Source organism: Crocodylus porosus, unplaced genomic scaffold (genome assembly GCF_001723895.1).
Source record: "Crocodylus porosus isolate Cpor-Errol unplaced genomic scaffold, CroPor_comp1, whole genome shotgun sequence".
Classification (NCBI taxonomy): domain Eukaryota; kingdom Metazoa; phylum Chordata; order Crocodylia; family Crocodylidae; genus Crocodylus; species Crocodylus porosus.
The window spans coordinates 20864862-20881036 of record NW_017728950.1 but is presented as its reverse complement, the minus strand read 5'-3'; the positions used below and the strand labels follow the sequence as shown (position 1 = coordinate 20881036).

Here is a 16175-nt window from a genome sequence, read left to right as displayed (position 1 = left end):
CTGTCTTACAACAACAAAAGAGTGAACAAGTTGTAAGTTCAATCCTGTTATTGGGACATTTTAAGTATATACAACAGAGTTCAAGGAAGAAGTAATCAAAGATCTGTCCTAAGATCCCCAGCATCAGACAACTGAGAGCAGAAATATCAGACTAATTAGTGAACAGGAAGCTTCTGCAGTCCCCTCCACACTTTAATTTTGCCAGATAGCTTTAAACCTAAGCAATCACTATTTTTTACAAATCCTGGCCAGTTTACAACTGTGTGATGGATCAGTGGGCCAACTATTGCACAGATTACAGTTTGATGCTAGAAGGAACAGTTCTTCCTCCTTATGGGCTCCTGTTCCCTCTGCTCTCATTCGCAGGAAGCTGATTCTGCTGAGTCTGGCTACTGAAGGAAGCACGTCTAACCCCACACCCTTCATCCTGGAAATGCTTTGGTTGAGGAACTATTTACAATTCACAACCTTTTTGCAACCATTTTTTTCCTAACAAAACAGCAGCTGCAAGGCATTTATCCCAGTGGTGAAACTATCAATAAAAGTCAACCAAACCCACAAGATGCAGCAATGAACTAGGCAGATGAATGTTGCATCTGGAACACTGGCTCTCAGCCAGGGGGTCTGCATCTCCCTGGAGGACCATGAGCAGGTTTCATAGGGTCTGTCTGGCCCAGTCCCCCTGGGCTGAGGCAAGTCCCAAGGAAGGGCCAGGAGTGGGCTTGCCCCACAGCCTCCATCTTCTGGATGGTGGCTGTGGGCAGGCAAGTGAGGCTCTGTACTGCTGCTGTTCAGATGAGTGACCACCAAGTCCCACTCACTGCATCCAGGTATAGGTGAGGTGAGCCATGGAAGTTTTATAGCATGCTGGGGGAATGGGGTGAAGAAAAAAGTCAAGAACTCTTTATTTAAAACACCAGGACATGGTTTTTTGTGTGTCTGGTGTTCTCTCTCTCTCTCATTGTGAAACTTTTTCAGTAGGACCCACCCCAGGCTGAACCTCCACCAGGCAGGTAGCAGTCCAGTGGTACAGCAGATTTCCAGAAAATACAAACTATGTACCAGGTGCTTGCAGTGAGGGCCATGTAAAGCAAACAGGTTACGAGATGTTTTTAAACAGGCAAGTCTGTTGTCAGTGAAGACGACAATGGGTACCTCCCCAAGCCGAGTCACTGCAGACACCCCTCACCTCCACCAAGTGTCCCCTTCCTCCCCTTGCTATCCTGCAAGGGGGCCTCTGGTGTCTCAAGGGCTGCTGCACATTCAAATGAAAGCTGGATAGAAACCAACTACAGATATTACCCATTTCAAGAACTTTTTCAATGGTTGGCTCTTTTTGTAGCCAGAGAGGCATTTTTATGGTGGGACAGTTACTTTGCACTTGCAGCTGGTCTAAACTTATTGTGCGACTGACCAGTGAATTGCAGAGCATACAGAGCGTGTAGCCAGGGCCTGAGGCAAAGGCCTGGCTCGTAGCGCAGGGTTGCAGGCCTGTCTCTCATCCGCACCGCCACCTGCCTCCCGGCCCGGGGCAGCTTCGGCCAAATACCGAAGGCCGCGGGGACGCGCCGAGCCAGGCCGGAGTCCGGGCGGGCGGGCGCGCTTCAGCCCACGGAGACATGGGCCTCCAGGGGAGGGGAGGGGAGGGGCTGGGCCTCCCACAAGGCGGCTCTTACTCGGGCGCCGGCCCCGCGGGCGCTGACTCGGGCTCACGGCGACCGCAGCAATTTACTAAACCCTCTTTTAGTCCGGACCGAGATGTCCCGGCGGTCTCGTGTGCCCAGAAAGCGCCTGCGCCACCTCCGGGCTGGGTAGAAGGCAGCGGAAGCTGCTAACGAGACTCTTCCTCCTCTTCCCCTGCCCTTTGCCCCGGAAGGCGCTTGTGGCCGGCCGGAAGTGGGGAGGGGGGGGACAGAACGCGCCAGAAGTGCCCGTCGCAGCTGCGGCCTCCGCTCCGCGCAGCTTCCCGTCCGCCAGCGCACGTGTCTCCGGCGCCGCCCCGCCGCCCGGCATGTCGCGGAGGAGGCACAGCGACGACAGCGATGGTGAGGGCCCGGGAAGCGGCGCCCGGCCGGGCCGCGCGGAGCGGAGCGGCGGCGTCCTGGGGCCGCTCCGCGCTTCCTGCCCGGGGGGTGGGGCGCCTCCCGGCGCGGCCTGGGTATCTGCCTGCGACCAGCTGTAGGCCCCGGGCTCTGGTGTCCGCGCGCTGATGGACGTGTCGGCCGCGTGCTGCTCTCGGTCCCGTGCCGGGAGCGTGGCCGCGTCTCGTTTTATTTTGGGGAAACGAATGCGAGCCTCATGTTCCCAAGCGCTTTGTATGGCTTGCGGGCAGGGGCCAAGGCCAGGGCCTGTCAGCCATTTGGGGTTCCCTGTCAAGTAGCAGGTGCTAAGTGCACGTCAAGAAAGGAACATGTGAGGTAACGTCTGTGGCAGCAGTTCTGGTTGGCATTGTATCGTTCCTAATGCATCTTATCTGCATTGGCAGTGCTGTGGGTCCTGCAGACCTGTGCAGGATCCTCCGACGTGGACAGATGCGGAGCTTTGATGTTTTCACATGTAGAGGGTGATTGGGGCTGTGTGAGCCCTTGCTCACCTTGCTGTCATCAGTTGCTGCATTCACTATATCTTGAGGTCCATGGGTTTGGCAGCAGGCCTTGCACTCCGCACTTTCCCCTGGCCATGATCCACAACTGCTGGTAGTCCCATAGTCCAGGTAGAATGGCTGTGTAGGGCAGACCTGGCCTGTGGGCCATGTTTGACACCTCTGGCCTATGATGTTATAGGAAAGCATTTACGCAGCGTTGCTTAAGATCTGTGGATCTGGCAAATTGTTGTTGTATATAAGCCTTGCACATCACTATACTGTTTAAAACTGGCTATCTAGGTACGCATTGTCCACCTAGATCTTGATTTTTGACACACTACAGTAGGTGAACAGAGAAGGCAGAAAAAAAGGTTGAAATGTTTCTGTTAGCCTGTGAAGCTGTATTATAGATCAAAAGAGGCTCCTATCGCTCTGAAACTGAAATTCCTTTTTAAGGAGTGATATGGACTAGCACAGCATGTCAGTACTATTTGCAACAGAATCCAGCAATAAGTACTGCAAAAAACTAGTGTGCTATTTCACATGGATCTTCTCCCTCATAGCAACCAGTAGTCTCCCTGAGTTCCTGGAGTTCTGTTCCATGTGCAGCTACTAGATAGACTGACTTCAAGTGCTAGCCATATGCAGATGGCTATATAAAAAGGTAAAAGTAGAGCAGTTAGTCATCTCAGTATTACCAAGGTATCCTAGTACCTGCAGAAAATCAGTTATAGATGGACAGCATCTGTCTAAAAATGAACATAACAAAGAGCTAGTGTGCAGCCTTCTTTGGTTAAAGATGACCACAGTAGCTGGTCAGTTCAGTCTGTGGTATTGGTGAGGAGTGCAAGACTACAGATCAGTCTGTCACAAACTGTTTTTTTCTGCCTTGGCATCATCTTGTCCTGGCAGACAGTGACCCCAGTTTGTTCTACACACCTTTTGTCATTTCTCATCAGGTTCACCTGTACACTTGAGCAATAAGCCATCAGCATTTAGGAAATCTGAGCAGTAAAAATGCTGTAATATATCTCCTCAGTGATGTAGGCTGCAGTAAGGGACATCAGATTGGCCCTCTGCTCTTTTCTTTATAACAAAATCAAGTTTAGGTCACTTTTCATGTTTTCAAGGTGCTCAGCTGCCTGGACTCAATGTATCTAAAGTGTTATCTACGGCTCTGGGGAGACTGTCGTTGACAGTTTTGCTGTTCTGGCATGGTGGAATCTTCTGCCCAAATGGGAAAACATGTTTGTGCAGGGAGCGCATTCTTGCCTGGAATTAACTTCCTTGGGAATAGAGGACTAGCATCATCAGCCTTACCACCTTCTGCTGCAAAAACAAAGTGCATTCTACCTGGCTTCTCAAATGCACAGAATGGCATGTACGCTTGAAGAAATAAAACAAGATGAACTAACTATATGTAAAAATCTCCTCCCACCACTACCTCAGGAGAAGACTGAACGACATCATTGGCTTAAAGCACTGTTAGAGTATGTTCAGATATTAATGACATGAACAACATAACAGTATGTAGGAAAAAAAAATAGAATAGGTTCAGCACTTTTCTGCACTTCGGGCCTATACAATTAAAAATGAATTAATAATATTCTGCATGGGTCGAGAATCTACTATTTTGCTGCTCGAGTTTTTCACCTTTTACTGGCGGAGATGAATTCCAAATCATTGTTTCAACTTTTAAACCCTTTTAATAAGTCTCCATTTTATTTTTAGTTTTCCAGAGCCAGACCCCTAAAGGTATTTAGGAACTTAACTTTTTGATTTAGTCCCAAGTGTCTAGTCATTTTCCCAAATTAAAAGAGTATAAATACATTAAAAGGGATCTATGATACAATCCCTTGCGCAAGGTTCATCACATTTTTAACGTAAGTGTCAGAGAACACAATGTGATGCTTAATAGAAAACATAAAACTAATAAAATTAAAGTTAATTCTCCAGTCATTTTTTTAGCTTTATAATATGCTATTATTGGCATTGTGAAATTAATTCCTAATAATATGTCAAAATTGGACATTGCATGAAGAGTAAGATTTCTGTAGAAGTACAAATGTTGTCTTTGTTATTTTTAACATTTATTTGATCTTTCTTGGATAACAGTAGCAATGTTGTATGTCCTTGGTATAGTACAAAATTAGAATGAAAATGGGGCTGACAGAACTGTTAAGCAAACTGTTAAACATTAAGCAAGGAATATTTTTAACCTTTATTCTTGATTTTTATTAATGTGTTGAAACAGGGCAAACTCATAAAAGAAGGAGAACGTCCGAGCCATCTGAAATTGAAGAGAGGCTAGAATCTTTAATATGCAGAGTGGGTGAGAAGGTAAGAGTTAGCAGTAAGTTATGGTCCTTAACATGCTTGGGCACAAGATTTCTGGCATCTGTGAATTTTTTTATAATGCTGAGTTTGAATTCAATTAAAAGTCCAAAAAAAAATCCAAAAGTAATTGTGAAAAATTACGTACTCAAAGTGTTGTCAACTTCCTCTGTAGCTGGGGCTTGGCCTTCTTCCTTAGTTCTCTTGAGTGCGTGTTAACATCCTTGCAGCAGTTGGGCACTGACAGCCCTTGTTTCTCTATTTTACTTGTGGTAGGTTAGGGTGCTTTTGATGTGTTTGGGCAATTGGCCTTGCAGTTGCGTGACAAGGTTGATTTGTGTAGAGTTAGGAATGTGTTAGATAAGGGATGGTTTGTAATGATCCAGCCTCAAGGAGCTTGGACTAGACCTCTGGAAGTCCTTTTGGGCCCTACTTTTCTTTCTACCAAAGTAATATTTAATGTTTGGAAGCATAAATTTCCTTCTCCTTTTGCTGAAGTCTTTTCAGGATAGAATTCTTAAAACCAAGTTTCTTATTCCCCTAAATAAATTTATCTTTCATAGCCTTCTACTCACGTAAAAGATTTGATGGCACTATAATGATGATCTGCTCAGGTCCCTTCTGACCCTACAAACTATGAAACTATAATAGGTAGTGCTTGGTATAATGAAGTAATGCAAGCTAGACTAGAGCATTCATTTTAATTGCTGTAATTCTGCCTAACCATGACATTTCATATTTAGTTAGTTCTCTAAATCTGTTTTAGAATCTTGTTTCAATCAAAGGAGTAAAATTGTAGCTATACAAGTCCTTCCTTTTTTTAGTAGTATTCCTCCTTCAGTATTTTAATGAAGTAGTTACCCATTTATATTTATAACTGTCTATCTTCATGGATCTGGTCCTATACTGATGTCTAGGAGTTGTGACTTTTCATAGTTAACTTTAAATCCAGAAACTTTTTCGTGTTGTTTTTCTCCTTTTGTGGTTCAGGTAGTAGATTAATTGGTTTTGTAATGAACAGAGATCCAGGTGTTCTCTTTGCTGAGGAAAAACCCAGATTTTCTCCTTTAAAGGAGAAAAACATGGGAAACTCTGGGTTTGCCTTTGACGGGTGAGAGAATTCCAGCCTGAAAGGGGCTGCCTGGGGCTGAGGGGAGTGAGACTCAGAGTGCCACGTGCAGGACAGCCAGAAATGATGGAGAGCAGTTCCTCTTGCTGCCTGCAGGTAAGTCTTGTTGTGGGGATTATAGGTAATGGGAGGGGCAGATTAAGGCCCCCATGGTGAGGGGGGAAATGGGGTAAGGCTGGGGATGCTACCCAGCTGGGGTGGTGCACGGGGCCTGGGGCTAGGGGCCAGGGCAGAATGCACAATTGCAGGGCCCACTGCAGGGAGTGGAACAGAGCCACAGCTGGCTCATCTGGTGAAAAGGAGGGCTGGCTTCTCACCTATGTGTGCACTCCTGGGGACCGGTTGTATCAGAGGCGATGCGTTGGGGAGGGCACATGGGCTCAGGGCTCCCTGCTCTGCTGCATTCCCCCTGGCCTCCACAGTCCAACAGGTGGGACCTAGTGCAGGAGGGCAAAGTGGGGTAGGGGAGGCTTGGTGCTGCCAGTGCTGGGAGCCCTGCTCTGGCCGTGCCACCATGATGCAGTGCCCCCTGCTTGCTGGGGTGGGGGGTGCAACTCCACAGTGCCACCACCACCCCCACTGCTGCTGGGCCCGCAGGGGATGCCTCACCGTGGCAGCATGACTAGCACAGGGCTCCTGGCAGTGGCAACATTGAGGCTTCTTGCCCTGCTCTGCCCTCCCGTTTTGGGTCCTGCCTGCTGGCTGTGGAGGTTTCTTGGGGGAGGGTATGCCTTGGGGCATGTAGCCCTGCTGCTGGCAGCTCACATATTCCCACACTCCCCATGAGCTCTGCTCTAGCTGTGGCCACCATCAGAGAAGCAGGGGTCCACTGGGGTCTGTGATTTGCACTGGCTGCAGTAGCCATTGCTTCCCACACAGCAGGTGGGGCTCAGGTGCTGCTGGGTGGCTGCAGCTGGTGCCCATGGAGCAGAGAGTCAGCAGCATGGTCCTGGAGCTCTGGCAGCTGGGGGCCCTCTCTGGCAGGGCTAGAGGGGTAAGGGTCTGTGGGTCAGGAGTGAGGGGCACTGGTAGGGCCAGGGGCTGTAGGTTAGGAGTGAGGAACACATGCGGGGCTGGGGGGACTGTGTCTTGGGAGTGAGGGGGAACAGCATGGGCAGGGTCAAAGCACCAGCGGTACCACAGAGTGGTGGGGGGGACAGCTGCAGCAGGACCCTGCATCCTGCTTAGTGAAGGGGGCAGGGGGAGCTCTGATTTTTCCATAATTAAAAAAAAGCAAAATCAAATGCCAAAATGTACAGTTATTTAGAATTTATTTTGTTATGACGATTGAGGCACTAGTAGGTTTCTAAATTGCTATAAAATTATTAATAGATCAATAAAATATTGTGTTCAACTGATACATATTTATAGATATATATAGTAGCATTTAATTTTAATCATGGAAAAATGCCAATTTTGGGGGTTTTTTTAAAGTTTGGATTCTTAAATGGACAAAACTAGGCTTGCTGGTAGTGAATAATGTTATGTTTTTCTTGTTCTACATTTAGTAGGCCTCTGTTGAATCTTTCTGGATCATGGTGTATGTGTGGGAGGTCACCCAGATTTAGGCAACACTGTGGAGGAGTGGAGGCTGCCCAGACATTTTGTAATCCCTTTAGGCCATTGAGACAGAATCCAAACACCAAGCTGAGTCTAAATGTTTGGTGCCTCACTGGCTGTAGTTGCATGTACTTCTGCGAATCAAACCAAGTTCTCCCACATGGCAGACATGGATTCTACCACTGAAACACAACAGGAAGAGTGTCCTGCTTGCTCCCTGTATAGTTGGATTATTTTTGACTGACTGGACAAACAATTCCATTACCATAGCAAAAAGTAGGGGTAATAATAAGCATCCTTGACGCATACCATGTTTTTTTTAATATGTCATCTTTATAACCACTTTTAAACTATATCGTAATGGTTGAAGTAAGCCCTCTGGTTTGAAATTTATATTATATGTTTCTGATTTAGTTAATTTATAACGTGCATACATATCTCATAGATCATATGTGTAACGGAAGTGAAAAGATGCAAGAGGTAAGGATTTTTTGTAGGTGATATCTTTTTTTGGACCAACTATGTGGTTGGTTAGCCTTAAACGACCTTTTGAATGCAGTGCATTCTACTTCAGGTCTAAGGAGAAAACCGGTAGGCTAAACACAAATGGAAATGGATGATCTTCTGAGAGTGATCACTTGTATGAGAGGCCTGGAGTAAAGATTCCAGCCCCAGGCATCACTGAATAGCTTTTCTGCAAACATTCACATAGTACAGCAGATTTTAGAAGAAGCTGTACATTTATTAAAGTTTTGCTGGAGAGTCTCTTATTAAGCATTCACAGTACAATCAGGGTGAAGGAATAAAAGAAATACACTCCATAAGAAACTGTCTGAGCAGAAAAAGAAATGACCCAGTACAGTGAAAAGCTTATATTCTACAAACCAACTGAAGGAGAGAACACGGAGAAAAGTGTCATTGGTTTAACCCTTCATGTCTTGAAGATGGCTAGAGGAACCTAGCAATTTAGCCACCTGAAAATCAAGCAGCAACACGGCACCACCACCAAAAAAGGATTCAGTGTAGGAGTCAGTTCCACAAATAAAAAAAGATTCCCGGGGTGGGAGGAGTCTGGAGGTTTGAAAAATAGGAGAAAAAGACACATTCCTAGGAGTAGCTAACAGACAAGAAAATTGCAAAAGAAAAGATAGCTTGATTAATGGAGGATCAAGATAATTGAAAAGAGAAGCATCTTTACCACCTGTGGAGTGAACAAGAGATTATCAGGTAGATTATAGTAAGCTGTGAACTCAATGTCTGTGTTCAGTCCTTGGTTCTTAGTGTCTAGCCAGTTTTTGAATCATTATTTCCAGGTTCATCTTTTGAAGGAGTTTTGTAAATTTTCCTTCAGAGCTGAGATAGTGAAGTCAGAAAGTGCGTGGTTATTCTGTGAAAAGTGTTCTCTCCTATGTGTGTTTGTGTCTCTGTCTATAATTTATTTCCTGTGATCTTTCATTCTACTGTATAGTTTTAGTCTGGCTTCACCCACATAGGTTTCCATGAGGTATTTGGTGCATTGGATGAGATGATACCATGTACGGGGATAGATATGTCAGATCTGTGGATTCTGCTTGGTTTGTTGTGGGCAGTATTGATCATTTTAGCAGTGTAGGCATTTTGACAGGTTTTGTATTAATAGTTAAGGCAAGACTGTTTGAAGTCTGATCCATGGGGACTTTGCTTCTGTTGATGAGTTAGGCAAGTCTAGGGGGTTATTTGAACGTCAGGAGTGGGGACTAGGGGAAAAGGGCTAGGGGTATTTCTCTCGGGTTCTGATCTTTTTCAGGTATAGGCTGTGTGATTCTTCTTACTGGTTCAAGTGTTGTGTGGAAGGTGACCACCAAAGGGTGTGGTCACACAGCAGTTTCTTTTTGTCTTCTAGCAGGTATTCAGTGGTACATGGTCTGGAATCTTTACTAAGCTCCAGATATTTCATACCAACGATCTCTCTAAGGACAATCCATTTCTAACTGTTTTTAGCCCTGCATATTTGTGATCAGCCTGTCTGTGCTAAAGTGTCCTTGTTGTATGAAGGCAGGTTTCATATTGGCAAGGTTGGCATCAAGAGTATTTTCAGAGCAGATGCCATGGCATCTGAGGGCCTGACTGCAGATTACAGCTTTTATTGGTGTGTTTGTGGTTGTAAATATAGTGGTCTGTACATTATTTTGTATATATGGATTTGTAGGGTGCTGTTCCAGATGTGGATCATGGTATTTAGAAAGTTAATGTTAGTATAAGAATATTCCAGAGAAAATTTGATCAAGGGGTAATAGTTGGTAAACCTCAGGTGGAAGTCAAGGAGTGAGTCCAGGGATTCAGTCCAGATGATGAAAATACCATCTATGTCAGGGGTTTTGAACCTTTTTTAACAAGTGTACCCCTTCTGTCTTGAAGTTTCAGCTCATGTACCCCTTAATATTTTTTCCTTGTTTTTATGGGGCAGGGCACAGATCAAAGCCCTGCGGTGAGTGGGGCAGGAGCAGGAGCTTCTCATCTGGGGCGTGGGACAGTCACGAGAGGCTCGTCTGGGGGGCACAGGGGATGGGATTACTGCACGCACCCCGGGAGAGCATGGGGGGCGTGTGCCCCATGATCTGTGTGCGGCACAAGGGTGGTCTGCTGCTGTTGAGGGGAGGGACAGATTGAGGATCCAGCAGTGGGGTAGGGAGTGGGGAAAGGGGCTGCTCAGCCAGGGCGGGGTGCAGGACAGAGCTGTGAGTGGCTTGTCCAGGGGGCATGGCCCCTGCTGTTGAACACACCCCAGGAGGGTGTGAGGGGCGTGTGGCCCTGGAAGTGTGTGTGGGGCAAGTCTGGGCTGCTGCTCTAGGGGAAGGGGTGGCCAGGCTGAGGCCCTGGCAGTAGCAGAGGGAGTGGGAGTGGGGCTGGGGCAGAGGCTGCCCAGTCAGGGTGGGGTGACTCCCGCTGCTATGTGCACCCCGGGAGGACTTGGGGAAGGTGTGCCCCCAGATCTGTGCATGTGGGGTGTGCAGGCTGCTGGTGTGGGCTGGGGAACTGAGCTCTTCCTGGTGTGGGCTGGGCCAGGCTATGCTTGCTGGGCGGCGGTGGCACTGAGAGGGCAGTTGGAGGTGGAAGGGCTACAGTGAATTGTGGAGTGGCTGCAGCCTCCTGCTCCCCCCACCTCCACTGTAGCCCCACTCCCATAGGCCCCTGCACTGGGGCTGGGGCTGGGGCTGGGGCAGGCGCTGCCCAGCCAGGACAGAGCACAGGACAGAGCCGTGAGTGGCTCACCCAGGGGGTGTGGGGGTTAGCAGCTCCTGCCTTTGCTCCTGGGAGGGCATGGGGAGTGCATGCCCCTGGATTTGCGCGCAGGGCACAACCAGGCTGGGGCTGTGCTGGGCTTTTCCCAAAGGAGGCTGGGCCGGGTTGCACTCTGGGTGGGCAGTGGTGGCACTGGGAGGGCACTATGGGAGGAACTGCAGCCACCCCAGAATTCACCATAGCCCCAACCCCCCTCCCAGTGCAGCCTGGCCTAGCCTCCACTGGGAACAGTCCAGCACTTCCCTGGCTCCAGCCTGCAGTGGCAGCCTGCCATACCCCGCTTGCAGATCCAGGGGTACGTGGCCCCCCCCATACCCTCCTGGGGTACGTGCAGTGGCAGGAACCACCACCCCCCATGCTCCCCAGACGAGCTGCTCACGGCTCTGTCCCGCATTCTGGCCCAGCTGAGCAGCCCCAGCCCCACTCCCTCACCATGGGGGTCTACGACAGAGGGGCTATGGGGTGGGAGGGATGCTGCAGCCGTACCAGAATTAACTGTATCCTCCCCCAATCCCCCTGCCAGTGCTGCTGCCACCTGCCTGGAGCACAGCCCGCCCCAGCCCAGCCCCCGCTGGGAAGAGCCTTATATGGCCCCGGCCACATCTCACCCCACCCCACACCCAGATCTGGGAGCACATGCCTCGCATGCCCTCCCGGGGTGCACATAGTGGTGGAAGCCACCGCCCTCCAGTCCCCATGTGGCTCAGTCCCGCACTCTGCCCTGGCTGGGCACCTGCCCTAGCCCCACTCTCTCTCCCCACAACAAACTTACTAGCCAGACGTGACTGCTGTCCATGTGGCCAGGCTGCCTGCGTGCTGTGCTGAGTTTGCACACAGAGTTCTGTATACCCCTTATGACCCTTTTAAGTACCCCTTGGGGTACATGTACCCTTGTTGACAGCCACTGATCTATGCAAATGCAGGTTTGGTAGTGCAGTTTTCTAAAAATCCCTTCTCCAAGTGAAATGAAGAGATGACTTTTTTTGATGTTTGTGGCAGAACTGGAGAAGAGTTCCTTACTCATTCTTCATCTGCTGCCTGCTTCCAGCAAATGACAAATGTTGTGCAGCCTAGTAAGATTTGAAACATTACAGTCACAAAAACAAACAACCTACCCGTCATCTTTTTATCCATTGTCCTCTTCATTAATAAGAGCACAACAAAATAGCCTTCCATCCAAACCCTTTTTCGTGAGGGATTGATGGATATTTCTTGATCAGTCAGTTTCTAAAACTTATTTTCTTTCTTAGAGTACTTCATCTTTGGAGAGCAATTTGGAAGGCCTAGCTGGTGTCCTGGAGGCTGACTTACCAAACTACAAGAGCAAGATACTAAGAATTCTTTGTACAGTGTATGTATGCAAAAAACACTTAGTACTGTTATCTACGTTAAATGTTTCTCAAACATATATGTCATGTGTAAAACCTTCATAAGAGCTACTTCTTAAGCATTAGTAACACAAAATTCATTTTACTCTTAGCAAAAAAATTTGGAGAAGGAAACTTGGTTGTCAGTAGAAGCTAAAAAAGGAAAATAACTGCCCAAGTGCACTCACTGTCAGTGTCCATTGAGTAATTAGTCTGAGGCTCTCTGTCTGGTTTATTCTACCAGTGAAAGCCATCCTTTCACTAGAGAGCCATGAGACTCTTGTGAGGATCCATTGAGGTGGCTCATGATTGTGATATTTTTTTGGCTCTTAGTTTGCATTTTTTATGCTTTCAATTGTGTGTTGTCTGAAATGTTCAATCCCAGGGTAGGTTTGGATACGTGTGGTTCAGTGCACAGTTACACTTCTGAGAATTATTACAACTTTGTCATCTGAACCATAAACACACAAGTCAAACAGTTAACTTGCTTCCCACAGCAGTTAGGCACCTGAAGAGATGTAAAGCTTAACATTACATTTACATGAAACATAGTTAACTGGTATGTTAACATAGTTAACGTTGAAACATAAATGCATTGAATATGAAATCAGCAATGTTGGTATGATAAGCTTTTTGGATCTTAATTCAAAATTTCTATAAGCAGTGTAAAATGGCATTTAAGTCTTTTTGTATAATCTTGATGATCTGATATATACTTTAACAGTACATATAAACTTTCAGAGAGGCAAGGATTTTTGTGGGTGGTGGCTTTCGTTGGATGGACTGCATGGCTCTGTCCCAGCCGTGCAGTTAGTCCATTAAAAGATATCACCCATAATAACCCTTGCCTCTTGCATAACTTCTGGATCCTCATGGCTATATCATTCCAACATTATAAATCTTCACAAATTCTAGTTTTGAAGTACTAGCCATGTTGATGTGAAATCTAGGGTGTAGCTGAAGAAAGGGTATTGGGAGCGGGGAGATACGACGGTAACTTTTTGTTTTGTTCTGTAGGGTTTTTTAAGGTTCAGTGGGGGGTGGAGGGGTTGGTGTTTTGGGGGAGGGGTTTTGTTTGTTTGTTTTGTAACTCTAAGGGTGTATCTACATGTGCATTTTACTGTAGAGTAGACTAATTAGCTCCTCAGTAAAGTGTAACCTTCTGCACGTGCACTGGTATTAGGGCACAGTACACTAACTCTGCCATAAGATAGTACTGTTGGGGACAGAACTATTTTATGGAGGGATAATTTACTGCACTGCAATTCATATATGGACACTGACCGCAGGCATAAGCTGTGCCCGGTCAGCCCTGCCAGCTGGGGCCTGCTTCTCCCTAGCTCAAATTTTTGCTGTCCTGGGACTGTGGGTGCTGTACCTGAAAGGAGTTCACTCCAGCTCAAACTGCTCTGGAGTTTATTGCTTCACATTAACTGCATGTGTAGATGCACCCTAAATGACCGTAAAATTTACATTGGTCCTTCCAAGTATAATGGTGCTTCACTAAAATCAGATCGTTTCGATTTTGGTTTCTGGTCAGTTTGGGACAGAAACCGTAGCTAAAAGTTTTTTATCACTTAGCTATGTGAACCCAATACAGGTTTAATGAAGTTCTCAACAACTGGTGGACACATCTAAATGTGCTAGTAGTGTGCATGTATAAACTTTGGCACTTATTGCTCCCAGGCACCACATCTGAATGTGTATCTGGGGGCACAGTATGTTGAACCAGATCAGAACTGCCAGTCCGAGGGGTCAGCCTGCCAATCTGGGGCTCCTCCCCCTGGTTCAGCATGATGCAGAGGGTCTGGCTGGGGCACAAGGGTGCTTCACTGTGAGGCTAGCCAGCAGTCAGCCCCTGCACTGAAGCACCCTCATGCCCTGGACTGCTGGGCAGCCTCTACATGTGCTCTGCTTTTGGAGTTTTTCATGTTTACACGAGATGTTTACTGTGCAGAATTAGCTGCACGGTAAACATCACATGGGTGCCCCTATGAAGCTGGAGTAGATTTATTTACACCACAGCAGGATAGTACTTGAAACACAGGCAGCCAAAAGTACATGTAATACAAAAAGTACATAGCACATGTAATACAAATACTCTCCTGCCAAGGAGTAAATTAATCTACTCCGGCCTAATAGGGGCACCCATGTGATGTTTACTAAGCCGCTAATTCTGCACAGTAAAACATCTTGTGGAAACTTGCCCAGTATGATTTAAAAGGAAATTATTTTGAAACTGAATTAAAAATTCATGTAAATTTTTAGATGGGTCATCATTCTAAACATACTGCTCTGCCAAATACTGTTGGACTCTAAGGAAAGGTTAATTTTTTTGGGTTTACCTCTTTCTGATGAATTAATAGATCAGTTCATCCTGCACTAACCACGATCTGAAATGCTAAATAATTGCAGCAGGTGGCAAACAATGCATTTTAACATCTAATGCAATGTTGTTGTTTTTGTTTTTTATTTATTTTCTACATTTAAATCAGTGCACGTCTATTACCAGAAAAGCTTACTGTCTACACAACACTAGTTGGGTTGCTGAATGCCAGGAACTACAATTTTGGTGGGGAATTTGTAGAAGCCATGATTCGTCAACTCAAAGAATGTTTGAAAGTCAATATGTATAATGAAGCTGTGTATTTAGTAAGTGGTTTGTTGTTTTTTTTTTCATTTCATGCTCTCTGCCCCACCTCTGCTTCCCCCTTCTCTGATAACACTCACCCAAGTATCAGAGCATCTCTAACTGTGGTTTCTGAAATCATGTTTATTTGTATAATGTGCCAGATATACTCCCTCTAAAGGACATAGAAATTGCAATTGCATTTATTTAACATTGGATGAAGTAGTTTGCCTATAAAAGCTTTTGCCTCTCTGAACAAGTTAGTAATTATGAGTGTTTTTACACATGCTCTGGCAGCTGGGGGGTGGGGGTGCACTTTAATTAGAGCAGCTTCTAGAGCCACTGTAATTTAAGCACCTGCAGCATCTTGTATATCAGCATTCCTGCACTTCAAATGGTGGTGGGAGCGGTTTAAAACCCATTAAACGAGCTTTAGTTAAAGCACCCTTGCTGCCATTTTGAAGCACAGGGATGCTAATACACAAGATGCAGAGGCTCGTTGGAATGTGCTAATTAGCACACTCCAGCAGACTCCATTAATCAAGTGCTCCAATGTGCTGTAATTACAGTGCGTCAGAGCAGCCTTCCTGCACATGTACAGGCACCCTGAAGTGCAGTCCTTTCCTGCCTTCTGCCTGATTTCAGACTAATATAGCAAACTGTTCTGAGTGATGGATTGTATGTTTAGCCCAAATTGCTTTGTCAATCTCAGTCTTTCTTAAACCGAAGAGCCTGCAGTTCTTTTTCAGATTAAACACATTGTTTTGGGCTAGCTGTCTGGAAGGAGATTGATACTTGAGTCTCCTCCCTGGTTGCTCATCGATGCTGTGGAGACTTCAGTTTCTGTGATTTATCTGTTTTTAATATACACTGTTTAATCCTGAGATCAAAGGACCAAGTAGGTCTACAAAAAATCAATCCAATTGCTTCTAGCAGACTTCTGTTTATGCTGCTGTCTTTAAATTGCCAGTCTTTATAATATGCAGCACTTAATACATTACCAGGTGGAGAAATGCAGCTTCTAGTTCTGTTTTCCTTGGATGGCTGATGTCATTCAGTTCTCAGGTTAACATGAATTAATCAACTTTGTTAAAATATCCACATCAAAGCACTCTTTTGGATCACCTGTATAAAAGCTTTCCGTTCTATAAATAAATAGCCAAAGGATCCACCAAGTTTAAAAGACATTTTTCTTATGGTTGTTTGGTATACCAATGCAATTAAGTCTGCTTCCAAGGACTATTTTCTACTTTTAGCTACCTGGACTAGTTTTTGTTTTTTATTCCTGTG

At 46.2% G+C, this 16175-nt stretch overlaps 1 protein-coding gene across 1 annotated transcript in view; it reads left to right on the top strand.

Annotated features, from left to right (window-relative positions):
* Positions 1-1901: 1901 nt before the first annotated feature.
* NCBP1 (nuclear cap binding protein subunit 1) overlaps positions 1902-16175 on the top strand; it is a 54054-nt gene continuing 39780 nt past the window's right edge. Inside the window, exons 1-4 of the mRNA XM_019555226.1 lie at positions 1902-2045; positions 4839-4924; positions 12140-12240; positions 14752-14908. Of these exons, the coding sequence (XP_019410771.1) occupies positions 2012-2045; positions 4839-4924; positions 12140-12240; positions 14752-14908 (378 nt within the window). The 5' untranslated portion in view covers positions 1902-2011. The remainder of the gene's footprint in view (positions 2046-4838; positions 4925-12139; positions 12241-14751; positions 14909-16175) is intronic.